Genomic DNA, 26,299 nt, shown 5'->3' on the forward strand with positions numbered 1-26,299 from the left:
TCGTGGCATCGCTGATCGGATGCTGCGTTCGCCTGTTGCAGCAGTTAGGACGAGTGCTCTTTGACGTAAAGCACAAATCTTTACTCCCAACTCGCCTGCAGCTTCTTCCACCAAATGTATCAACATGCTGCTTCTCAGCTGTGATGTCATCCTCATACCAAACAGCTGACGATGCCCGCCTCCATGTTTGTGTTTGTCCTGAAGTCACATTTGATCGTGCAACATTTCGCTGGGACCCAGGCGCTGGAATCACCACGGTGACATAGTTAATAAACATCAAGTGTGTGGTCGTGCGTCTTCACGGAGCCGGCGGGTGTTGGTGCTTGTTAAGTAGAGGTTCCATCTGTCACGATGACAGTGGTCTCCTAGGTTATTTAGATTGGTTAAGCGTGCACCAGCAGGCCAGACTGAACATTCACACAATGGAGGCTGTTTCCTTTTACACAGCAGTACTTTCTCTCTCCATTTCACACCCACATTCATCCTCCAGAGTGCTGATTCTAACCTCTCTGCTGTCCACAGTGGGCCGGCTGGGCCCGGCTCAGTGGGCTGGGTCTGCAGCTCTAAACATGACATGTTGTATATTTAGCCCTGGGTCACTTCCCCAGAGCCTCTGCTCCGGCTACTCCTGCCGCTTGTTAGCTACCTCTCCTGTTCTGAAGAAGTGGGTTGTAATTTGGCAAACTGGTCAAAGAGCCACTGTGCTCATGTGAGGGAGAGCACATGGCGCTGTGGTGGCGTAGATAAAGAGCTGCGGCTGAAAGACTCGCTGTGATGTGCAGACACGTGGCTCCGTCTATGCACTCGCATTCATGTCGCCACCCAAACATTGTCATTGATCGCCAGCAGGCTGAGCTTAGCCACGCCCCTTCATACGTGATCAGGAAGCTTGCCTGCATCCCTCTCATCTCCACCATACACTTATTTTGTGTGTGTGTATACACAAATGCTCAGGACTGTGCTAGCTGGCTAACACACTCTCTGGTATTGATCAGCCAGCAGTAACTCTAACACAGCTCCAACCATCTCAATTTAATTAAGGTTTCTTCTCAGGGTTTGTTTACTATCGTGTCCGTCTCTATTTTGCCGCCTCGTGGAGGAGATAAACCGGCTTTTTTTTTAGCTCCTCTGATGAGAACAAATGTAATGTGATGCTCAGCTGACTTGGCTCAAGGTGATGCGTCACCCCGGAGGAGGCAGGAGGGCAGGTGCTCCCGGCTGCACAACAGTTCTGTCTTTATTATTCTCATGTAGTTATGGTGGGAATTGATATTTCTGTATCAGAGGATGTGTAACATGAGAGAGATTCTCTCCATGACAGCAGGAAAACACACAACTTTTAGGTGCTTATGAGGACCCTTCAGTGTCTTTACTGCGCCAGCAATTAATATAATAAAATGACTTGTTATCTAGAGTCTGTCAGTTGTCACTCTTTCCTTGGACACATGTCAGTTAGCAGGAACAAACACTGAGGAACTTCCCTGGGAGAGAGCAGTACCACACCTCTACACAATACTCTAAGTTCTCTTACTTGCACCTCAAGGGACAACTACTAGCCAATCAGAGACAGAGGAGGGTTGTGGGCGTGTCCTCTGGTGATGTGCGTCTGTTTCCTCCTGGGATGGACAACAAGGCCCTTTAGCACCTAATATGTGGCCTGATCTGCTCAAGTGTGGATAAATGGTTGAAACGACCTCGTCCCAGGCCCGCGGAGCTGCTCTCAGCTGATACCGGCCATTTTTGGAATATATTGGTGTCCGTCCCACGGCAGCTCTGGCCAAGTTTCTTCTTCCTGGCTCATCATGTAATTTGTGGGTTTTTCTAAGAGTTATGAAATGACAGAAAATGTTACTTTTTGAAGTTTACTTCTTTATACTGATCCTATCAAGTTGGCAAAATATCAAAAAAATTAAAAAATATTGGTAGAAAACCTCGGTATCATGGGGCTTTAAGTAGTGGTGATACAGCGGGACTGGGAGTGGAGTCTCTGTTCGTGGCTCAGCTGTCGTCCATGCAAACGGAACCGTAACACAGTTTCCCAGCGGCTCCTTGGAGATGAGCAACTCTTCCTCTTCGGAATATTCTGCTGATCCGAGGCTTCCCGACCTTTCTCTCATGCTTTCTGAATTAGTCCCGACTACACAATCCGTGCACGCACCACACACACACGCACACACCAACCATCTGGCTGCAATTGTGCGAAACGGAAATGCACATGTTAGAATAGATCATTGTGTGAATGGCTTGTGTGTGTCGGTGTGTGTTGTCCTGGGTAAACACACAATGACTCTATTTGTGTGAAAATGCCTGTGGCTGCAAACTCTGGCCTCCGAGCGAATCCAAGATCTGATTTTAGAGCCTCAAACATCAGTCTGCCGTTGTCCTTTTCCTTCGTTCCAGGAAGCGACTGTCTTACATGTGTCTGACAACGGCAACAACCAACACACACACACCTTTACACTTTTACCTCTGTCCACGATAAATGGAGCATTGTGTCAGACACAAAGGCGTTTAAGTGGTTGGCGTCTTTTTAAAAGCTACAAGTTGGTGTGTCGCTGGTGAAGCTGGGCTGTGATGCCAGGATTGCTGCCTGGTTAGTGGTTTCGTCTGGGTGTTTAGAGTCTGTATTCCTGGGCTTCCACAGCCAGACTGTAATTTAACTTCTGCTTTTACTGTTTATATTCTACTGAGGCTTTCTGCAGAAACACGGAAGCATTCTGAATGTCAGCTCCCTGCGTGGAACCACGAGCAAGACTCAGGCTTCCCCGATGAAGAGCTGCATTTTGGAGTCTCAACAGCATAACAAGCAAACGCGCTGTAATATCACCAGTTCAGTCACGCTCACATCAGCCACTATGAGCTTAACGAAGCCATAATCACTATTTTCATTTTATAATCAATCCAAATGTGAAAGAAGTTGATCATAATGACAAACCTGACTCAGTGTTCACCCAGAGTTTTATAGCATCATCCAGCTAATTGTTGTGGTTTCCCCCACACCCACTTTGGTGTTTTGGTTCGGTCTCGCCAGATTTCACAATCCGCAGAATGACAGAGGAAGTTAAAGAGTAGCTGGCAAACATAATGAGCAAAAGGCAGCTCCCCAAGGAGGTGGCAGGGGCCAAAGCAGAGTGAGAAGTAGAGGTTCATATTGGACACACACATGAATACAGATGTTGCTCCGTGCCTGCTGGATGCACACGTTAGAATGCTTGTTTTCCAGGTGAAAGAGTAAAAGTTGTACATGGATTCTTCAGTGAGGATTCACGATGCTAAACGTGGCTCAGTTCTGGAGGATTATTTGTGGTAATATCGTGTCAAACATAGTGAAATGTGTAGACGTGCTTGGGAATACACAAGGTGAGTATCTGCACTCGTAGCTCAATGTAAGCAAGCGGTCCTCCAACGCACGCAGCGATAAACGTCGTCTGTTTTCAACGCAGGCGAACAGATTCAGGCCCGACCCCAGGAAGTCAAGGTTTGAGTTCAAATGACGGCTGCTGTGACCTCCCGCCACCTTCATATTCAGATGTTGTCCCTTTTAGTGACATCATGTGACTTTCTTGTGGTCTTAATTCCCTTGACCGCTCGACGGCGTCTGTCACTCATACATTGACTGCAGGTGTCCACACACCCATGTTTTTGTGGACAGAAATGAGACGATTTTGTCTGAAAAACAAGCCCCTTTAACTGACTGGCGACTGGACTGTGACATGGTTTCATCTTATTCTTCGTGCTACACTTTGACAAGAAATGTGAGGAAAACCAGTGTCTCGCTGAAAGTCCTCGCAAAACTCCTCCAAAGTAAGGGTTGTCCTGCAGCGAAGACGGTGTCGTAGACCCGCCCAGCTGCACCGATGTGAGGCCTTACGTGTGTGCCTGCTGTGTTTCAAAGCCGGCTCTTGAATGCCTCATTGTGTGATCATCGTGTAAGTGTAAGCCACGCTCCTCAGACCGATGTCTCCTGGTTTCTGTCCCCCTGTCATCTGTCCCTCCACACGCTGCTGATTTTCATGTTTCCACTTCTTTCCACTGTTTGTCCCTGCAGTTCTGTTGATACCATGACCTTGATGGTCTCTCTGGTCCAGAGCTGTACATGGCCTTATAAAGGAGAGGATGGACATGCTGGTCTTGGCTAATGGAAGTGGACTTGTCTGGTTGTGTAAATATTTGCTCTGAGGGATTAGAGATGGTCTCAACATTGGAGGTGGAGCTCCTCTCTGCTTTAGGCCACATTAGGGCAAAGAATGGTGCTGAGTGCAGCTGGAAGACAACACGAGATGGTGGGACATGATGCATCGTAACATGGCGGGGAGCTTTTTGTGAGGCGGGACATATTGCAGGTGGTTGTCTCACTCTGTCACTCTCATCTTTTCTCCACAGGCTCCCAGCAGTGACCTCCCTCTGAAACATGTTGATACTATGGTGAGTTCCAACCTTGTTTTTGAACCTTTATTCCCAAAACCAAACAGCAACACACCAAGAAGCATTGGCTGATCTGATGCCTCCAGCAGCAGCGGGAACCATCAGAGCATCATGCCGTGTCTGCACCTTCCAAGACCGGCACACATCACCGTTAGAAACAACAATCACCACTCTGGGATCAAGTGTGTTGTTATCATTGCCTCCATCAACATGAGGAATATGAAGAAAGAGAGAACAAATCAGAAAGGAAAGCAAAACGGTATAAAACAACGGAATTAAATTGGTCACAAAATTAACACGTTAAAAAGACAAACATTTCCAAAAGACATATAAAACACATGGTGAAATATTGCCAGCGAATGCCGGTTTGTCCTCTAAACACAGCGTTTAAAAAAAATTGGCAGCCGAGTAGGAAGAACACACGTTTCATACTAAATGGGAAATGAGGTTCAGTGAGGTTAATTTTGTTGTAGTGATCTGGAATTTGGGGGATAAGAGAAGAAGAAGTGACGCAGATTTATTCTTACAGAACACAAACATCCAGCAAATTGGTTTTGCAAACCTCAGCAGATCTGCAGTGAAATGTCGTGGATGTCTTTCTTTGGTTGACGCTCCACATCGGTTTGGTTCAGACTGGTAGTTGAGGTGCAAGCATGCTCACTGACTGGCAGAGAGAATCGTGTCCCAGGTGCTCAGCGGTGCGGCAGATGGACGACGTGAACCTGGACAACTCCTTGATGGCGTGACTCCGTTTCCGTCTGTTCAGTGCTGCTGATGCCACATGGAAGGCCACGTCTATAAAAGGCTCATTGTGGGAAAACTGAAACGTTCACATGCTTCGATGTCAATGGAAACGTGAAGTTTAATTCATCATTTCACCTGTTCATGTTTAATATACTTGAGGGTGTGTGTGTGTGTGTGTGTGTGGACTGGACTCACTGGTTGCTACTGGTCTATGACACAATTTCCTGTGAGTTGTATTTTGTCTGGGAAAGGAAGGATCGAGTAACTGATTTAGAGTTACCACCCAAAGTCAAGTGCCTGCTTTCCCCACACGGACAAAAATAAACACAAACGAACCAGTGTTTCTGTGTGTGTGTGTGCGCGTGTGCGTGTGTGTGTGTGTGTGTGTGTGGCTGCTTTCATTGGCATTTTCCTTGTTATTCCTCGGTTTTCTTCTCGGGGCAGGTCGTTTTCCTGGTTCAGGACTTTTACCTCTTCATTCGTGCTTCACCCTCTGCGTCTGAAACACACACTCATTATGTGATTGAGTGACTTTCACACGTGATCACATGTCTGCATGTGTGTGTGTGTGTGTGTGTGTGTGTGTGTGTGTGTGTGTGTGCGCACAGCTGCTCCCGTCTGGTCATGGGCATTTGCGGTGTGGTTACTCAGTAACGTCCGGGAGACGTTTGACTGCGCCTCATCACCTCTGAGCATCGAGGAGATTCATCTTTTGACTTGATGAACTTCTCTCGCTTCACCGGAGCAGCCTGCGCTTTGCTCGGTCTGATGCGCGTCTGTGTTTTGTTGGCTTCTGTTAGTTCTTACCGACGTGTTGGTTGTCCTCTTTAAAGAAATGGTTTTATGTGCTACGTCTCCAGAGGGATGTTCATGGTTCTTAAGGACTTTTGATTAGATTAGATGATTTTTTATTGGTCCCACAATGGGAGCATCTGTCGTCTACAGCAGCAAAGGCAATAGGATAATACATCTTCTACAAAATCATAGACAAATAAATATTTAATGATGGCCAAAAATAGACACAGCAGTAAGGCTGTGTGATACGAGCGAGATCTCAGCGGTAACCAACGATACTGAACACGGTAGAACACATCCTCTTCCAGTTTAATGAATACATTTTCTCAACAAATGAAACATATTTACTCGTGTTTGATTATTTTTTGTTCCTCTTTATCAACTTTTGTGCAAATTTTCAATCCATCATGTAACTGTAGATCCTTCATGTATCAAATATAAAAGGTGAACAGAAAACACTTTTAAACCAAAGGTGCAAATAAAGATCATCCATCCCTCCACCCTTCCACCCTTCCACCCATCTTTAACCGCTGATGTAAAGTCGTGTCATGGAGGTCGCAGCCCCAGCAGGGAATCCTCTCTTTCTCTGGGGCACGTGGACCAGGTCTGACTGGGGATCCCGAGGCGTTCCCCCTAAACCTCCACCTAGTCCTGGGTCTGCCTTGTGGCCTCCTCTCAGCAGGACATGCTTGGAGCACCTCCAGGCCTAGATCCTGACTAGATGCCGGAACCAACTCAAGGGAGCAGCAGCTCTTCGCCAAGTCCCTCATGGATGATTCTCACCTGGTGTCTAAGGGAGACGCCGGCCCCCTCCTGAGGAAACCCACATCAGCCGCTTGTGTCTTATTCTTTTGGTCATGACTGAAGGTGAGAGTGGGAACAAAGAACCAAGTAGATGGGGAGCGTTTCCTTCTCTCTCATTTCTCTTCTTCGTCTTCTTCTGTTCTGATCGTCTGGCCCATCCACAAAGACCCCAAATGTGAAAATCCCCGAAGATCTCGGAGGACTACCCCCTGAAACTCAGGAACCTTCAGTGAGGAAACCCCCAAGTCGAACTTTGGAAACGGAGGAGATCGATGTCACTGATGTGAAACCCCTGAATGTGTGGTCGTTGTATCAAGAAAGGCACAACCTGCAATTTGCAGGCATGCTGAGAAAGGACCTCCCATCTCTGACATCATCTCAGGTTTAACCACTGCAGGACTATCAAACAGCCATGTTGAATCTGAAATTGTTAAAATGGCAAAGCCCTGATCCGTTGTTGTATGGGAGGGTTTCCTCCTGTACTATGGTGGCATAAATGCAGGCAAACGGCACCAAACTCATGACCCGCTTGGAAGATGTGACACCAGCAGCAATATGAACAAGGACTGTGTCAAAAAGCTGAGAGCATTTCAGGAAATAAAGCCGGTTGTGTTTACTTGTAATACTTAGTCACACTCACATGATTAACATCCGTCTTCTTAAACAAAATCAAGTCAAGATGTCAAAATATGCCTCCATAGTTGTTCACACATGAAAATGTTGCCCCACAAATACATTTGTGTGTGTGTGTGTGTGTGTGTGTGTGTGTGTGTGTCAGCTGATTTATGAATGTATACAAACACACAAACACTGGTCACATGTTCGCCCGAAGTCAGAATGAATTCTCTGGAACTGCCCTCAGATTCGAGAAAGGGAGGGAAAAGTTGAAAATGAGGGGAGATAACGTGATGGGAGGAAGGCAGGGGGTGGCCGCTACAGAGGGCAAGAAAGAGAGAGAGGGAGAGAGAGGGAGGGAGGGAGGGAGGGGAAGGCGGACAGAAGGACGAGAAAAGAAGCGCTGTGGACAGAGGAGTCTGCTGGGAGCGGGAGCATGCAGCAGGCCAAGGCAGGCATCCGCCCAAAATAGAGCCCTTTTTTTCTTCTTCTTCTCCCCCTTCTCGTCCTCCACCGTCAGAGAAAAGGGAGAGGTTGGACGGAGGAGGCTTCACTGGCGAAACGACAGCAGTGAGACATAGAGGACGCTGTCCAGAGATGAACCGAGGAGGGTCTTTGAGGAGGCGGCTCTCCTCCCTGAGGGGGGCATGGCGATGGAGTACGGGCTACTTGTTCAGGAAGGTAGGGAGTGATGGAGGGACAGATTGGAAGAAGACAACTAGTCTTTTTTTTCTTCTTTGACAATGTCTTGCGTCTCTTGTGCTTCTTTTGGGGGGGTCTGCTGGGATGCGCCCCTCCCTCCTCTGCTGCCTCGCTCTTTTCTCAGATGGTTAATTTGTATGGCCTGCTTGTAAAGTCAACCTCCCCAGATGGTTTTCATCTGGAAACAGGCCTGCAGGACCCCCCATCCCCACTTCCTACCCCCCCCCCCCCCACCACCACCACCTCCCAACAGCCTCCCCCTCCCCCCTCCCCTCCCAACTCTTTCAAAGTTGGTATTTAAGGGGTGAAGCCTTCATGGCTCTGCTGCCGCTCTGCTGTCATATTTTCTACGGCTTCTTGATAACTGAGTACTCCCTGTCATCCTGGTGCCTTGTTACGAGTCACTCAGGTCACACGAGTCTTTCTCACACCTGAAACCATCTTCAGCTCTTGTTGCATTCTGCTCAGCTACTTTTGGTTTTGTGTGTCATTTTTGCGAGCTCTCTGAAGAACTGTGCCCGACCGTCGTCCTGTCAGCAGCACCTCTGTGGGACGCGCTGGACTTTGATGGCCCGCATCTCATGTCAGTGACCCGTCAATGTTTGAATGGATTCAACGAACTAAATGATTAAATTCCTTCTAATAAAGACTTGGTCTTGTCCTCTCCGGCTGCTGCCACGGCTCGTCTGACTTCTCCTCCAGTTATTTTTCTTCTTCCATTGTTTGTTTATTCTTTTTTAATTATTTCATTGTACTCAAGTTCCCATGAGTGGTTCAGAAGTCTCAACCCTCTTCACTACGTCTTTAGTCGAGCTCTGATAGTTGTTCAGTTCATTCGGATCAAACTGGTTCACGTACCTTCATGGTGGGTCAATTTGGGCCAAGCATGCGGGTCAGGACTTTGTTGAAGAGGTGGTCTTGTTCTGGTACGCTTTCAGGAAACTCTGGTGTGGTTTGTTGTAGTTCAGTGTGACCTGACCTCGGTCTCACCCGACTTCCAGTGTTGTCTCTGAGTCTGAGCCTGAAGGGTGCCGGACTGTAGTGGTTTGAAGACAAGAAAGGAGAAAATATGTGTTAAAAAGTTATCGAGTGACGTACTGGTCCAAAGAGAGGGGCTCCCTCCTGCGCCTCCTCCTTCTCTTGGCGGCTGCACACCAGCTGATCTCCACTTATTGGGTTTTCACTGAGGTGGTTTGAAAGCGACTGGCTTCAGCTTCTCCATCAGTTCGTTGATCTGATTGGTTGAAGTTCGTCCGTGATAGACGCTGATGGACGGATGGTTCATCCAATCACCTGCTCAGGATTTTTATAAAAGTTTCTGCCCCTTTTTCAAACTCTTCCTCTGGGCGACTTGTATGAAACCACCTGAGGGAACAGGTTGGTCTGAGGCAGCTTCCTGTCTTTGCTGTGACGGTTCAAGTAAAGTCTGATGGTTTGGACAAGACAGTCTTGGTTTGTCCACTGCAACTACAACATCAGTGGAAGCAGTAGAAGTATTTGCTTTCATTTCAGCTCCTCTGAATCGTTTTAGTCTCTCAGATGCTCTCAAGCTGACACTCATCAAAGTCTCTCCACACTGATTGAGACTGATTTGCAGTCAAACTGGAATGAGCCACTGCTGCTGACTCCAATGAAGATATGATCTCTGTTTGCAAACTGAAAGTCACCTGCCTGTTGTCCTGTATTTTTTCTCTCCCTCAAGCAGCTTCGACCTCCTCAGGTTCTGTTTGGTTCTCCAGGCCAGTTCTTTTGTGCTGTTCCTGGCTCATTCGTCTCTGTCCTCCTCTGGCGGCGCTGCACTTCACAGCCCCTCACAACATACTGAAACGTTTAGGCCAGAGAGCAGACGGGTGGGGGGTTGGCTTTGTGTCGCCTGCGTTGGGCTGCAGACTGGCAGATCCACGCTGAGGATGTGAGACTTTGTCAGAAAGAAGCAGTTTATGTGTTGCATTATTGCAGATGAGTGTGTAGGAATTTGTCCCGGTAAGGACACAAATTCAACTCCTGGTTTCAGTACCTGCCAGGTTATGGAAATTTTTCTTCAAACCCAATTTTGCCAGTTCCTGCAGTCGGGTTCCAAACCAAGATCAGGTCAGGTTGACATAAAGCCTGAAGCTCAAAGTTACGACTCACCGCTGGCTGTCTCACTCGTGTCTGCTAGCTTGCGTCCCATTGGCTCACTTGGTAGAGGGTTCGAGCCCGACCCTCTGCTGGTGTCTACCGTCCCCCGTCAGTCTGCATCATACAACTATCAACTACAAAGCAGAAATTGACAAACGCTTGTGAGTCAAAAAAAGAAAGAAAAAAAAAATTCAGAATACCTGTACACAAAAGTTACAGGTGAGCAGCTGGAGACATTGAACTGACTTCTCTTCTCACCTGTAGTCGGTGTGCACGGTGACGGTCGCGCTGCCGTCGGTGAGCGAGTGCATCAGGCTGCTGCTCGCCAGCCAGTCTGATCTAATGGATGATGATGGATAGCAGCCCCTCCTGTTTACATGTGACCTAAACACCACAGGGGAGTGAACAAGTCCACATGACCTCTGACCCCCCTCCTTAAGCCGGTCTGACAGGAGGGGAGGCATGCCAGGCATCGTGGAGCCAAACACAGTCAATCACCTACAGACACACTTCCTCTGCAGGACTGTGCTGCATCGCCAGTGTGTCATGTGACCACTGCATCACATGATGCTACATGCTAGATGGAGATCCCTATAAACACACGTGGTGTGCAGTCAAATGGGATTTTTTTATCGTAATTGAGGCTATTTTTACGAGAAGTGGACAGATTTATCACTTGGCTGATGGACGAGGCCGAATATTGGCATCAGCCATGAAAAACCCATTTTGGTTGACCACTAATTTTGACCTCAGCCAAGGAGGTCATGTGACCAGTGTGATTTGTTGTCTGTCAGTGGGATTATGTAAAATTTTGAGGCCGATATTCACCCAACTTGGAGGAGGAGCGCGGCCAGTGAAGGAAACACCCCTTTTGGGGGCAGATCTGTTCAACACAGGGATTAATAGCATAGCATTAGTAGCAAGTTACTTTTGGTTTTAAACTGCATGTCTTTTGTGGGACTGAGTGCTGGACACCAGGAACATGTCAGCATCGCTGCTAGAAGGTTGACACCAGCACTGTTAACTGACACGATTGTGGCCTCAGGTGGTGGTCTTGGATCGCCCCCCTTTGTCCCTGTGTCCTTGGTGTTTGTTGTATTGTGGAGAGTTTTTAATTCACAGAATTCTGACGTACAACAATTGAACCTGTGGAGTCTCAAATAAACACCGCAGCAATTTAAGTTCCAGCTGAAGCTTTCGCACCGTTACCTCAGGAACTGAAGGCTTTGTGTTTGATGGCCATTTGGCGCCGAGCTGTTGAGAGGATCTCCTCTCGTGTGTGTGTTATAGCACTGATTGTTGAGTGTTACTGTGTGTCTCTAGAACAGTGTTGACGCTCTCAACATTTTTCTTTGTGTTTTTTAGGGCTCAACAAAATCCTCTAAGAGCATGGAGTCACGGCGCAGACCATCCAGGTACGAGCTCTTCTCTCTACCATCACAGACACACACACACACACACACACACACACCGTTATTCTGAGATGTTGTCAGTTGTGTATTTATTGTGTGAAAGCTGACGCCACATGTTGAACATGCAAAGCTCGCATGACATTTTCATTCCTCAGCTAATCAGAGAGTCGATTCACGGTTATGAAAACAGTCAAGCATCTGACACCCTCTAAGCAGCACACGGAGCGTGCGTGCGTGCGTGCGTGCGTGCGTGCGTGCGTGCGTGCCTGTGTCCCTCGTTCTAAGGAAGACACCCCAGACATCAGTCACTCTTTTGTTACACTGACTGAAGCTGAAGTCATCCAGACAGGATTATTTACATTCCTGTACCGGCCGCTACTTAACAAACCACCTCATGTTGGCATTTTTACCTCCACAGTTCACTTTGACTTCAGTATGGATTCACCGCGGGTTCATCTCGTGATGTCATGCATGGAAATGTTGTTTTGAAGAGATTGCAGTGTAAAAGCTGAGCTCAGATTCTCGGCTTGTCAACAAGCTGGAGAAGTTGGCATGAACAGAGTAAGATGGCAGGCTCCCCGCTGCTAACAGGCTAAACGAGACGACCAGCGTCATCACAGGAGAAGCTCAGTCACGGTGACGTTGAAGTCAGGCGTCCGGGGTTCAGTTTACTCCCCGTTTAATGTGAACTTTTCAACCCATCTTCGAATGTTAAAAAGCGACATCCTTTTAAAGTCAGAGAACCTCCTGATTATTGGCTTCAGGCTCTCGCAGTGGTACAGGATGAACACTGGCCCTCATTCTCAGGCTTTAATTCAATTTCCGGCGAGATGTTTTACAGTCTGATTTCTCAGGTTCTGGATAAAACATGCGATGTGAACATGAGCGTCTGGTGTCGTGCGTCATTATCTGATGTGGTAAATCGCTTCAGTGAGTGAGTGAGTGAGTGACTGAGCGTCTGTAAGGCCCAAACAAGGGTGTCTTCACTGGCCATGACCACCCATTTGGGGGGGGGGACAAATGAGATGAAGTAGTGTGAGGAAGACGGCGGTGAAATTAGACATAAAAATTGAGGTTTGTTTGTAAACAACAAACATAAAAAGATGTTTGTGATATCTGGAGCTTTCCTGGCGTGATGAATGCGTTCCAGTCAGGGAGTCAAAGCGTCTGCAGCTGTAGAACCCAGAGATGATCCTCCCTCCCAGACATATGAGCCATTTCCTCAGCGGCTGCTCCCAGCTGACAAATGTGGGAAATATGCTGCAGTCTGAGTGTGCAAAGTCTCCAAACCTCCTTGGACGTCTTCATCTCGCCCTTCACCTGCTCACCTAAAAACCAGCTCCTTCACGCCAGAATAGCTCACTGCATCTTTTGAAGTTAGCTGCAGAGACGGCGTGCAGCCGTCGAGGGGAACATTCACATCCCCGTCGTGTATTTCGTCCTCTCCTCCCCCCTTCAACGCCTTATCTGACCAAACCTGACGTCTTTTGTATTTATCTTCTTAAACAGTCTCTCCTGACTTGACTCAATGCACAACAAGATGTTGAATACAGATTTGGGGGGGGGGGCTTTAGGAGGCAACTTGAACCCCTTTGGGGTCCGATGACGTCATAGTGGATGTTTATGTGGCGCGTGGTCTTCTCTGTATTAGGATGTTTGTCCCTTGTGACGTGATGTTCAGGAGCAGACAAATTGAATTATTATGTGTTGACGTTGTTCATCAGTTGAACACACGAACAGGAAGTCAGTTCATGTGTTGTGTGATCACCATACAGCAGACATGGAGACTTCTGTGTCAACCCGTGTTATTCTATCGCTATGGCAACAATTACTTCATAACCAGCGACAGCAAATAACTTGAGTATCACTACTCTAAACTTTTAAGTGAATATGCTCCATCCCTTCTCAAGCCAGACCAACAGATAGAGACCCCTCCCTCCTCCAGACCCCCACCAGACCGCTAACCGCTAGTTAGCTTAGCTGCAGTGAGAGCTACGTAGCAGTGGGTAGAAGAGAAAGATGTCACAGAGGTCTTCACATGGATTTGTTCTGTAGTCGCCTGCATTAATAGAGCTGCGTTTCTCTGTGGCAACAACACAAGATGTTGTTTGATCAGAATTATTCTTGGAAATGAGGACATTTCTTAGGAATGTTCCTCAAACTGAAAAAAGTAGACCAGAAAGTACATGACAAGAAAACTAGTTGTGGACTCTGTGGTGGAGATTTTTTTTTTTTTGAAACTCAATATATTTTAAAAGAAAATATGATGAAGAAATATGTAAGCCAAACAAATGCACCATCCGGAGAGAGCTGAAGCGTTCAGGTCCTGGTGGATGCTGAGGTTCTGGTCTGGTAAACACCAGCGAGCGCATGTATAGATCACATGTGCTGCATTACTTCTGCTAATTAAGTTCCAGCTCACAGTCCAGCGGTTCACATCAGTTTTGTTTCTGACCTGCAGCTTGAATAGGTAGAACCATCAAAGACCGTGTGTGTGTGTGTGTGTGTGTGTGTGTGTCAGGAGTGTGAGTCTGCTGCAGGCCCTGGACGAGAACTACGAGCTGGACCTGATCTACATCACCGAGAGGATCATCTCCGTCTCCTTCCCAAGCAGCGTGGAGGAGCAGAGCTACGCCGCCAACCTGCGGGAGGTCGCCTCCATGCTGCGCTCCAAACATGGACACAACTACCTGGTAACATGGACGCCATTCTAGCTGCATAATAGCAGATGTTTTTCACAATAAGTGAGGCGGATTGAAGCAGGAACATGGAGTCATTAGAGCTGCGGATCAGATGAGAATCAGCTGATCCGTCTCAGTTCCACACACTCGGGCACACTCTTTCACTCAGGAGGGATTATGTAACATCTGGACACATCTCAGTGCATCAGACGCTAGTTTCTTCTCTTCACTGCTGCAGAGTTAAAACTGAGCATTTGTCGGGAAAAAAAAAAAACTTCAATTTTCACACAGTCGTCCAATCACAGGGGAGGAGGCGGGACAAAGCCCACTAACACCAACTGTCACATTTCTCATGTTCGAGTGCTGAACAGCAGCAACAGAGGAGCTCCAGATGTTCGCATTCATCAAAACGTTTCCTCAACCACAGAATCTCTTGGCGAGTCGCAGACCGGCGGGTCGTCTCTCCATCTCTGGTTTAGTCTTTATTTCCCTCACACGGAGGACGCCGACTATTTCCGCAGACATTCCGTATCATAGCAACCAAAGTGTCAGCTAAACAAATGCTGCGCCCCCAGCACAGAGCGCCCAGGGGAGCGCCTGGTCTTTGAACTAAAATAAAATAAAAACATCGGTGCGCGCAAAGCCTGAAAGCTCTGGGTTGTTGGTTCGAGCCCCACACAGGGTGCCGTGTTCCCCCTTCCCTCCCTATGTAATGTTCCTTGTGGGATGAATGAAGTTTCAGATGATACAGGAAGAAGAAGAAGAAGACAAGAACTCCTTAACCCCCCCCCTACGGTACGAGAGGACACCTCTCACAAGGCCCGCTGTTTACTGAGAGGCTAATTTTGAAGACTGTATGTCTGTAGTATTTGTGGAACCCTTCAGAGGTGGAAATGGTCTGACCCAGAATCCATTGAGCGAACTTCATCAGCAGTCACCGAGGTTTTTACAGGAAATAGAAAGACTTGCAGCGTGGTAACGGTCTCCAGACGTACGAATGTGGAAACGAGACGTGATGGTGAGATTTATATCACGAGGACCAGCACACATTTGAGATTTGGGAAGTGTGACACCAGCTACAGAGGACACAGGCAGAGCAAGGCAGTTTTCTTTGTGGCCTGTTTTCCCCACCAGTTTGTCTCCAGGCTTCATGGCATCATAACAACATCCTCTGCCCTCAGAGCCTCACATCGACTGAGGAGAAACTCCATAGAAAACCTTGAACAGGGAAAAATGGGAGAAACCTCAGGGTGAGGAGGGGAGGAGGATCCCTCACCAGGAGGGACAGACGTGCAGGAGATGTTTATAACACAGAATGGAGGAAACATGGAAATGTTAATAACAGTTGAAGAAGGAAGCTTCTGGAAGGGGAGGCAGGGAGAGCAAGCCAGCTTGATGGGGGACTGGATGGTGGACTGGTTCATGGAAGAGATGCAGACACAGCAGGCCTGTTGGTCTTCCTCCCACTTTCTGTAGAGAGGACAGTGAGAATTATTTGTTCACACTCTGTAAGTTAGCTTGGCAACGGAGGAGGACCAGGTCGCTCACGCTAGCTGGTGTAGCAGCCAGATGGTGCTCAGTAGAGAGAGAATGACGAAGCGGAGAAAGAGCTGTTGCAGCCTGCTGGGTCTTGGCTGGTGGGCTGTTAAGGGTTAAGCTGCTGATTTTGAATGATGAAAAAAGTTGATAACGGTGTGTATTTTGCTTCTTTGCCAGCTCTTCAACCTCAGTGAGAAGCGCTATGACATCAGCCAACTGAACCCAAAGGTAAAGTCTTCTTCTCTTCTTCTCTCCCATCCCTCACCACCAGTCTGACTCGGTCTCTCCCCCTCCCCCTCCCCCTCCCCCAGGTGTTGGACTTCGGCTGGCCTGACCACCACGCTCCAGCCCTGGACAAGATCTGTAGCATCTGCAAGGCCATGGACACGTGGCTGAGCGCCGACAGCCACAACGTGGTGGTTATACACAACAAGGTGAGAGGAAGGAAACACCAGCACTCAGGGGAAAGGGAGAAGAATTTTTGTTAGAAAAACACACGAGTGACGCGCAACATGGCGATTTTTACCATGAACAAAAGAATAAGGACTGAACCTGACCCGCCAGCATCCTCGTGCTGGCAGCCACACTCGTCACTACGAACCATCCAGACACGGCTGAGGTTCCAAATGTCATCCAGAATCATTTCAGGTTAGCTCTGGTGTTTTCCTCCTGTTGTGCAACACTGACGACGGCCTCTTGCTTCATTCCAAGATGTTTCCACAGGGAGGTTACAAACAACTGCTGTTATTTTCTCTGAGTTGAGTAATTCTGCAGTGTGGGCTCGGACCTTGCGGTGGTCACTGAGGAGGGAGGTTCTGCTGGCTTTCCACATGTCAACAAATCATTTCCAGCAGCCTGGTGATATTTATACGCTGGAGCACACTCGGTTTGAAGGACGAAGACAAGTGTTAAAGCAGCCCGCTGCCTTGTTGATGTAGTAGCCTAGGCCACACCCAGACATGACTTGACTTTGCAACAGCTCCGCTTTCTGAAGTAAATTTGATGTTTCACCAAATTCTTTTCTAAGAGAGTTTAAGCTGGAACCACTCCCACCAGCGAGCAGATGAGTTGTGGCATTGAAGGCAAGTGTGTGGATGTTCAGTTGAGGAGTGTGGAACTGCTCAGCCAAACCATGTTTCCGACCCAGTATTGTTCAGCGTGACTGCACTTGGTGAATGCCGTGTTTGTCGCTAGCTAACTTGTCAATGATATCAGTGACTAAATAATGTCCAAATATTTGTTGTTTCTCGTCAGAAACATAAATCATGTTAAAGCAGCCGGGTTCCTCTCCAACCAACGCATCCTCAACCGATCAGAGACTGCTACACTCTAGGATTGTGGGTAGTGTAGTCATTCTCAGTGAGCTCACCAGTAAAAGCTGTTCCTCTTAAAACAAGATACAAACTTGAGGCTTGTCCAGGAAAAGATGCCGTTGCTTGTGGTGGTGAGTCGAACTCGGGGGGTTGCGGCTAATTCATAGCTAATAATCGACTCCTGTGTGGAGAATACGAAGAAGATTCTGGCTTGTGGAACCTCATAGTTGAGCTCTGAAGACTCACGTTTGTACCGCTGAGTACCTGGATCATTGAATCCAACCATTGTGGTTGTTAATAACACACATCCAGACGAGTTGACCCTTCCACCCCCCAGTGGCTCATTCAAGTAACTACAACAAACAGGAGTGAAGCATGTTGTTGACCCTTGTTTGTGTTTCAGGGTAACCGAGGCAGAACTGGCGTGGTGGTGGCTGCATACATGCATTACAGCAACATATCTGCCAGGTGGGTGTTACAGCGAGCTGTGACGTCACAGTGGAGGAATTAAAGGGATCATTATCATCACAAGACCGGAGCTCACATCTGACAAAGACCTGATAAACAAGGAGGAGGAGTTTTATCATGAGACTGGACAACACTTGCATCTGGAGGAGTGCTCGATATCCTAACAACGGCTTCAGAAATGATAGATGCTTTTCTTGCTTTTGTTTTCATGAGTGCAGCCCAACTCAGACACTCTGTCCCTACACAAAAGGGAGCGTTTTCTAAACTACAAAACAACATTTACCAGAGCTCCAGGCCGTCTAGGAAGCAGAGATTTGAGTGTTAAACTCTGAGAAAAACACCAGATCTTCTCTCTGAAGACAGAGTTTCACGGTGTCTGCTTGAAATTTGTCATGTGGTGATAAGAGATCGTGTCCTTTTCATGATTGTTTCACCTATAATATGAGATCGGGTTATCATGGTGTCCCACCGTGACTTTTTTATCTGCTCGTATCAGATTATCATCTGGAACTATGATAAAGCTGCACACACATGTATAAGATACTTTAGTTCACCGCAAGTGTTTGAGGCAGATTGTAACCAGACGTGTTTCCTGTTGTGATGCAGCGCCGACCAGGCTCTGGACAGGTTTGCCATGAAGCGTTTCTATGAAGACAAAGTGCTTCCTGTGGGTCAGCCCTCGCAGAGAAGGTCAGTCCTCCACCGGCTCTTGTTGTCAAGTTGGATTTGACTTCTGTCTCACGCAGACACAGCCGGCCTTATTTACGCTGGTCACAGCACTGTAGCAACATTCCCAAGCTAAAGGTGTTTGCTGCAGACGCCTGCCCCCTCCTGCAGGAGTGATGTTGCTCCACCATCACCAGCCACACTTTGACTTGTTACATCTGTTGTTTTTGGGAAAGCTTTGGATGACATCTTTATTTACCGTGGTTTTGTTTTTTGTCAGTGCAGTGCCTGTAAAGTTATACATAAACGTAGGTACGAGATGTGAGGTTATGGAAGAGGCAGCTCACAATCTGGAGGAAAACAGCCCTTGTTTTGCTTCACCGGTGTGTTTGACAAGCGTCTGTGGAAGATACAGTAACCTCCTAGATTTACCCACCATTCCCAGTAGAACTGTGTGCTGTGTGACCATTACAGGGACTAAGATGGCAGTCGGGCAAATCATGACACAGTGGTTGATGTCTTGAATACTGCATTAGATAAGCTGATGACCTCTAAATAGTAAAGTCATAATTCACCCAAGAAGTGTATTTTGAAACATTCTTCCCCTGCTGCGTTGGTTCTTGTGGACTCCAGGATGCAGAAGGAGCCAGCCATGTTTGCTTCAAGCTAATGGAGACTGACGGCTTACAACTGTGGGAAAAAAAAAAGTCAGTTACGAACTCTCAAGGTCATCGTCGGGGATAATCCACATCTTCTATACTCAGACTTGGATTTGAGATAAAAGGAAACTAACTGGTACTCTTTTGGTTGTTTGCCCCAGTTAGCTACAAGCTAAATATATGTGGCGGGCTCTTTCTGCATTCTGGAGTCATAAAGAACAAATGCAGCAGGGAAAAACATCTTTGTGAGCTCAAGACTCTGATTTGTGAGTACCTGTACTTCAAAATAAGCTTTTTGGGTGAGACGAGCACAGACCTCCATCCATATGTTGCACAATATTTGGAACTGTGATGCAATGTGGATGTGAAGGATGTCTGGTGGCGTTGTTCGCTCCTCATGACTGTGAACTGCTCAGGTACGTGGAGTACTTCAGCGGCCTGCTCTCCGGACACATCAAGATCAACAACAAACCCTTGTTCCTTCACCACGTCATCATGCATGGCATCCCCAACTTTGAGTCTAAAGGAGGTGAGTGGATACACACACACACACACACACACACGTTAACATATGCAAGTGGGATGCAAACGCGTGTATTTATTGTTTTCAGGGTGCCGGCCCTTCCTGAAGATCTACCAGGCGATGCAGCCCGTCTACACATCTGGGATCTAGTAAGCCATAATCACACTCCAATGCTTTTACAAGATTTCAGGGACAGTCAGCTTGTAATGGCTCGACAATAAAAACCCGCTTGTCCTTTATAGGCTCCCCCGAACTCCCCTGCCCCCTAATATACACACACATAAGTTCACTGGCCAGTTTACGCTCGCTGCTTCTCTGACATTATTGTATTTAGCTAGCCTCCCCAGCTGCAGGCTCTTGTTACCCTACTTCAGTCATTACTATGGTTGTTTGGAGAACCAATGAAATGGGCAAACAGGCATTTGTGTGGACGCCTGCAGGGTTATCCTGCCAGAGGACCCGACTGGTTCCCAAAGCCAGACAGGAAACTCTGGATTTCGTGACTCACTCTTGTTGTTTTGGGAGGAGAGGAGATGCAGGGATGCAGAACTTCTCCAAGGAAGGTTGAGAAACTGGACTCGATGAAGTTCCTCATTTAGAAAACATCCCAGTCCAGTTGCCCTGAGTCAGCCCTCCTTAGCGAGCACCTTAACGTGTGTGGGTGTTTTATTCTCTTTCGACGGAGAATCTTTCTCGGTCGTCCTACGTGTTTTGGATGTCTTTATTTTAGCACTCGAGGTGCAAACGTAAATGTTTGTAGCCTCAAAACTGCGCACACAGCAGGATGAGCTTGAAACACAGCCTGAGTTATTTAAGTGGATTAAAGCTAATGTTTGCAAATGTATCACTCCACCACACGTGATGCACACGTGAATGTGAACACGTTAAAACCCACGTGACCATATGAACCCAAACCACATGGTTTTTAGACGTGTTTTCATTCATTTTTCTTAACCATGAACACAAAATCCAACCATGTGAAAAATATTAATTGATTTTCTTGTTGTTTCCACCTGTAAACTCTGATTATTTTACATATTAAGATATTATCACATAAATATTGTAAATATCTTAATGTAAACTTCATATGTACCGGAATACAAAACCACATAATTAAACCAGTATGTTTTCATCCGTGCTCTGATCTACACGCGTTTAATAGGCCTGTAGTTCACACACTGTATGTAAATGCAAATATTCACATGTGAAATAACAAGTGTGTACAAAATATCTTTATATGACCTTGGAGTTTTTTCACCAGTCTTGGCTGTTGAGGGAAACTGCAGACAGCTGGAGGTCTATTTTACTGCTGAAATCAGCAGTTTTTTGGGTCATAACCCCCCCCCCCCCCAAAAAAAAAAAAATTGAGCTAGAAGAGGCTGAAAGGCTTCATATCTGAGGGTCTTTACATGACACACGCTCATGCCATCCGCTGTCTTTGAGGTCAGTGACATAAAGTCTCCATCCTTCCTTCCAGTAGGAAGGAGACAGGTTTGCACTTCGCTCACTGAGTGTGTGAGTGTGTGAACTCCTCTGAGCTCCTTTAATAAAAATGTTTCTACCTAGACTGTGGACCCTCGCAGGCTCTAAACCTCATTCCTTCACGTGCTCCCTATTAGTACTGACCAGCTTTGATCCCGCTCGTCCACTTGTTCGATCATGTAGACACTAATGCACAAAATGAGTCCAGCTCTGCACCGCCACGGCTGTAAGGAGATGATGGACATCATGTGTGCACGATTATACCGACATCAAAAAGACTGAAGTAAAGAGAAGCAGTGAAATGATGTCATAGTTGCATTAGTGGTGATGGAAGGGTGTTGCATAATATAGCGTGTTTTTGTCTCCTGCAGCAACGTTCAAGGGGACAGTCAGACGAGCATCTGCATCACCATCGAACCTGGACTTCTTCTCAAAGGGGACATCCTGGTAAGAAGGCACGACATCAGATGCTAAGGAGTTAGAGCGCTGCTGGGGTGAAGTCCAGCAGGAAGTGGTCATGTCAGGGATGAGGAGAGTTTGTAGTCCACCAGGAAGTGGTCATGTTAGGGATGAGGAGTGTTTGTAGTCCAGCAGGAAGTGGTCATGTTAGGGATGAGGAGTGTTTGTAGTCCACCAGGAAGTGGTCATGTTAGGGATGAGGAGTGTTTGTAGTCCAGCAGGAAGTGGTCATGTTAGGGATGAGGAGTGTTTGTTGTCCACCAGGAAGTGGTCATGTTAGGGATGAGGAGTGTTTGTAGTCCAGCAGGAAGTGGTCATGTTAGGGATGAGGAGTGTTTGTTGTCCACCAGGAAGTGGTCATGTTAGGGATGAGGAGTGTTTGTAGTCCAGCAGGAAGTGGTCATGTTAGGGATGAGGAGTGTTTGTAGTCCAACAGGAAGTGGTCATGTCAGGGATGAGGAGTGTTTGTAGTCCAGCAGGAAGTGGTCATGTCAGGGATGAGTTGTGTTTGTAGTCCAGAGGGAAGTGGTAACGTCTGGGATGAGGAGTGTTTGTAGTCCACCAGGAAGTGGTCATGTCAGGGATGAGGAGTGTTTGTAGTCCAACAGGATGTGGTCATGTCAGGGATGAGGAGTGTTTGTAGTCCAGCAGGAAGTGGTCATGTCAGGGATGAGGAGTGTTTGTAGTCCAGCAGGAAGTGGTCATGTCAGGGATGAGGAGTGTTTGTAGTCCAGCAGGAAGTGGTCATGTCAGGGATGAGGAGTGTTTGTAGTCCAACAGGAAGTGGTCATGTCAGGGATGAGGAGTGTTTGTAGTCCAGCAGGAAGTGGTCATGTCAGGGATGAGGAGTGTTTGTAGTCCAGCAGGAAGTGGTCATGTCAGGGATGAGGAGTGTTTGTAGTCCAGCAGGAAGTGGTCATGTCAGGGATGAGGAGTGTTTGTAGTCCACCAGGAAGTGGTCATGTCAGGGATGAGGAGTGTTTGTAGTACAGCAGGAAGTGGTCATGTCAGGGATGAGGAGTGTTTGTAATCCAGCAGGAAGTGGTCATGTCAGGGATGAGGTGAGTTTGTAGTCCAGCAGGAAGTGGTCATCTCCTGGTTCCTCCACCAACAGGAAGTGGTCATCTCCTGGCTCCTCCCCCAGCAGCCAATAGGATCGCTCCATGTGATTGTGGTGATTGAACCAGTAAATCAGCTCTGGTGAACAAAAGTTGATGATCTTCCAGGTTTAGTTCATCAAGATCATCTTCACTGATGAACCCTCTGATGATGCTGGAAGCCTGGACGCTACGTTAGCAGTGCTAAGCTAACGGTAGCCTATGAAGGAGCTACACCAGGGTCACATGACTTCAAGGTCACCACCACTGAGCTTCAGGCTTCTTTTGTTTTCCCCCTGATGACCTTGAATGACCCCCGGGACCTCCGACAAGCACTTGTTAGCTGCTGCATAAACACACAAACAAATGCTTAGAACCGTGGAACAGCACAGGAACTGAGTGTTGATCAGCTTTTTTCTTGGTTTGAGGACTCGGCCCTGTGCTGCTCTCTCAACAGCAACACAATGAATCATTTCTATCTTAATATCTGTCTGGATGTGTTTTCCCTTTGTTACTCTTTTGCAGTAATAGAAAGATCAACAGATGTGACTTGAGGATTAGCGTTCATGCTAATGTACCAAACACATTGATTCCTGTAGTTTAGCAGTAGTGGGGGATTCCTGCCTGTTTTTCCAGTGAGATGTTGGATTCGTGTGCAGGATACATGAGCTGGAGCAGTTTATAGAATTCATTCACCGAACTAACAGGACCATAAAACCCTGGGAGAAGACAGCTGGCCGGCCCCTAAAGCTACCTTTATAGACCCTCATTAGCACACAATATCTTTGCTGGAAACTATGACGGACAAATATATTCCTTTTCTACAACCCTGTTTTGCATGCTTAAAGTAGTATTTCAAAATCGTTTGGGATCTTTTACTACTTTTTGATCCTTTAATTTATTGAGGGATATTTTGGGGCTCATTTTCTCATTTAAAGATCCTCAATAAAGTTGCACCTGTGAGTACTTAGGTTTTATTTTTAGGACAAGCAGAAAAACTGCTGTCTTTCAGGACGCAAAGTTGTCCATGAGGTGTCCTCAGGGTCATGATTTCAGCGTGAGGGATTCCCTGAAAGCACTTAGAGTTCCATTTTTGGACCTCAGAGCTGAGCTGATGTCTCATCCTTTATTTAAGACGGGCTAATGGATGCTGGCTGAGCTGTTGATGCTCGTTAAGGCGGCGAGGCTGTGAGAGGCTCTTGAATCTGAAACTACTGGATTGTGCAAAACTGACACTTTAGAAGTGATCAAGAGTCAGAATTTGACTGAAGTTGAAGTTGGAAGTGTGACTGAAGTGATTCGTTGATGACAGCTGGTCTCATGAACGGTGGGATTTTTTCCTAGTAAGTCTCCGGATTGGAGACACATTTTTGAACTTTGTTGTGGTTTGCTCCTAACTCTCTGAGACCCACCTTAGACCCTTTTGTCGTCTTTATTTGGGGGACACGGGGTCCTCGGGGGTCTGGATCATCTGAAAGCTGACTGATTTGAGATGCAGCTCGACCCTCAAATGATTCCAGTCACAAATCTGTTTGGGTTCAGTGTCTGTTCAAATGTGGAAAGTTTAGAGTGTGGAAGCGCTGTACCTCATACAGGACAGATGTGACAGAACAGCCTGTAAACAGTAGCCAGAGACATTCAATTAATGAATTACATTCTTACATTTATTAGTTTCACGTCATCCAGGTACAATCTGTTGAAAGTGTTGTGCTGTGTCGGTGCTGCCTGATGTCATTCTAACGTCGTCCTTCACCCTGCAGCTGAAGTGCTACCACAAGCGCTACCGTGGTCCGTGCCGGGACGTGATCTTCCGGGTGCAGTTTCACACGTGTGCCGTTCACGACCTGGGGATCATCTTTGGGAAGGAAGAGCTTGATGAGACCTTCAAAGGTTGGGCCGAGTCCTCCCCATCCAGCTGATGCGTGATCTCATGATGTCTCGCCATCCTCTGTTTGCCGCTGTCAGGATGGTGTCACCGAATCACAATCAATGTTTGAAGACTAATTCTCATTTGTCCTGTGTGCAGATGAGAGGTTCCCAGAATATGGGAAAGTGGAGTTTATTTTTTCCTTCGGGCCAGAAAAGATTCATGGTAAGCATCAATGTGTTGATTTCAGATCTCTCATCTTTGTTCAGTCGCAGAGGATTCGAATCTGTTCACTCACCCTGCTGGGCTTGAATTTTTTTTCCTCAAAATGAATCATCATGAAGCTCGAAAGGGCTTTTCTGAACAGCTGCTGACGAGGCGCTACGGTTCCACAAACCCTCGATGAAGTGGTAGAGAAAAAAAACCCTCGAGTTTCATGTTAATACGACTGATATTTGCCAAGAGATGCAACACTTCCGCTTGTGACGCCGAGATTGTTCCTCAAAGCCCATTTTTCATTCTACTTATTTTGAAGAAAAAGTCCTTGAAGGTTCTGCACGGACCCTGAAAGGAGCAGAATTTTTTCATAACTTTATGTGATGAGGTTCCATGGATCCTAAGGGGAAAGTTCCATGCAAATTAAAGTTACACGCTAGAAGAGGTGTGTTTTCTATTTTGGGTAATTTTGCTTGTATTTGTGTAAATGAGCGTGGCTGTCAGGAGAGCTGGCTCACGTCAGGTCCAGATGAATGTACCTGTGCAGAACTCATGTCACACGTTCATTTTCAGCAGGTTCATACACACTTATCCTGTCAAACATGTTTCATTGTGCAGAACAAGAAGTAGAATAATTCAGCTCTCTGTTTGTGTTCGGAAACTAAAAAAATATAAAACGTCCAAGAGTGACAAATTTTGACACATCCTTCCCTCTGAAAGATATTCACATGCTGGCTCTGCCTCTTGGTACTTCTGGTCAAGGTGTGGATCACCTGGAGAACGGGCCGAGCGTCTCGGTGGACTACAACACCCAGGATCCTCTGATACGCTGGGACTCGTACGAGAACTTCAATCAGAGCTGTGAGGACACAACAGACGGTGAGTGCAGTCGGGACGGAGACGATATGTGGACGTGTGTGTGGGGAGGAAGACCACGGTTGAACGAGTCCAACAACAGACGACACACGGCTTCCCTATCGCCATGATTCTGTCATGACCCTTCAGTGCAAAAGTTCACTTACAACAGCAAACCGCATGTGACTGTGGAAATGCGTTTAATACGTTCAGGAGGAAGTTAGGATGCTATTTTAGGTTCCATTTCTCTTAGAATGAGGGTCCTTGTCGGAATGCTTCATTTCCCCGCCCCTTTCCCAAACCATCCCAGATAAACAGCGTCACTTACCTTAAACCCAGATCTCACCTTAACTTCAGCCCCATAAAGGATGTCTGACATGGTGGACCGTCCACAAATGTCCCCACTAACATAGTCATACAAATACACTCACACACTCGGCTGTGTAACAAGGCTGTTTTTGTCTGGGCCGTCTGTGTGACATCGCGTGGACGGATCACGCCTGCCTCTCCGGGGAGCTTGAAGAGGTTTTTCACACTTGCATCTCTTTGACTGTCAGGCCAGGGTCACCGAGAGGTCATGGCGTGGGCGTAGCTCACACGGATGGGAGGTTGTCTCAGACGTGCTCGTGTGCTTACAGGTGAAGTCAGAGGTTTGGGGAGTTTACGGAGGTCTTTCATAAAGGACATCAGAGGAAACCGGAGCCCCTACAAGTATCAGGAATGTTTCTGTTCTGTCTTTGATGTGAACGGAAGGTCGTGTTTGGAAAGGGAGGAGAAGCGCCGGTACCACACAGTTCATTTGTGGTTAAGTCAGAACCACAGAGAACCCAACAGGCCCGGTGGGACCTGACGCTGT

The 26,299-nt window shown here is 47.2% G+C and overlaps 1 protein-coding gene across 13 annotated transcripts in view; it reads left to right on the forward strand.

Moving 5' to 3' along the window:
- The window catches only part of tns1b (tensin 1b), a 150,419-nt gene that overhangs the window by 89,751 nt on the left and 34,369 nt on the right, over positions 1-26,299 (forward strand). For 9 of the 13 annotated variants that reach the window (XM_086219620.1, XM_086219615.1, XM_086219618.1 and 6 more), the window contains 13 exons: positions 4,384-4,425; positions 11,572-11,621; positions 14,140-14,311; positions 16,016-16,066; positions 16,150-16,272; positions 17,555-17,619; positions 18,226-18,309; positions 19,361-19,473; positions 19,556-19,616; positions 21,321-21,396; positions 24,266-24,395; positions 24,532-24,595; positions 25,343-25,467. In XM_086219620.1, the coding sequence (XP_086075746.1) occupies positions 4,384-4,425; positions 11,572-11,621; positions 14,140-14,311; positions 16,016-16,066; positions 16,150-16,272; positions 17,555-17,619; positions 18,226-18,309; positions 19,361-19,473; positions 19,556-19,616; positions 21,321-21,396; positions 24,266-24,395; positions 24,532-24,595; positions 25,343-25,467 (1,156 nt within the window). Of the gene's footprint in view, positions 1-4,383; positions 4,426-7,807; positions 8,065-11,571; positions 11,622-14,139; positions 14,312-16,015; positions 16,067-16,149; positions 16,273-17,554; positions 17,620-18,225; positions 18,310-19,360; positions 19,474-19,555; positions 19,617-21,320; positions 21,397-24,265; positions 24,396-24,531; positions 24,598-25,342; positions 25,468-26,299 lie in introns of those variants that run through there. The other 4 variants (XM_086219616.1, XM_086219627.1, XM_086219626.1 and 1 more) reach the window with 3 other exon arrangements.

Source organism: Aulostomus chinensis, chromosome 12 (assembly GCF_037954235.1).
Source record: "Aulostomus chinensis isolate RoL2024-O1b breed Wild chromosome 12, RoL_Achi_v1.0, whole genome shotgun sequence".
NCBI lineage: Eukaryota > Metazoa > Chordata > Actinopteri > Syngnathiformes > Aulostomidae > Aulostomus > Aulostomus chinensis.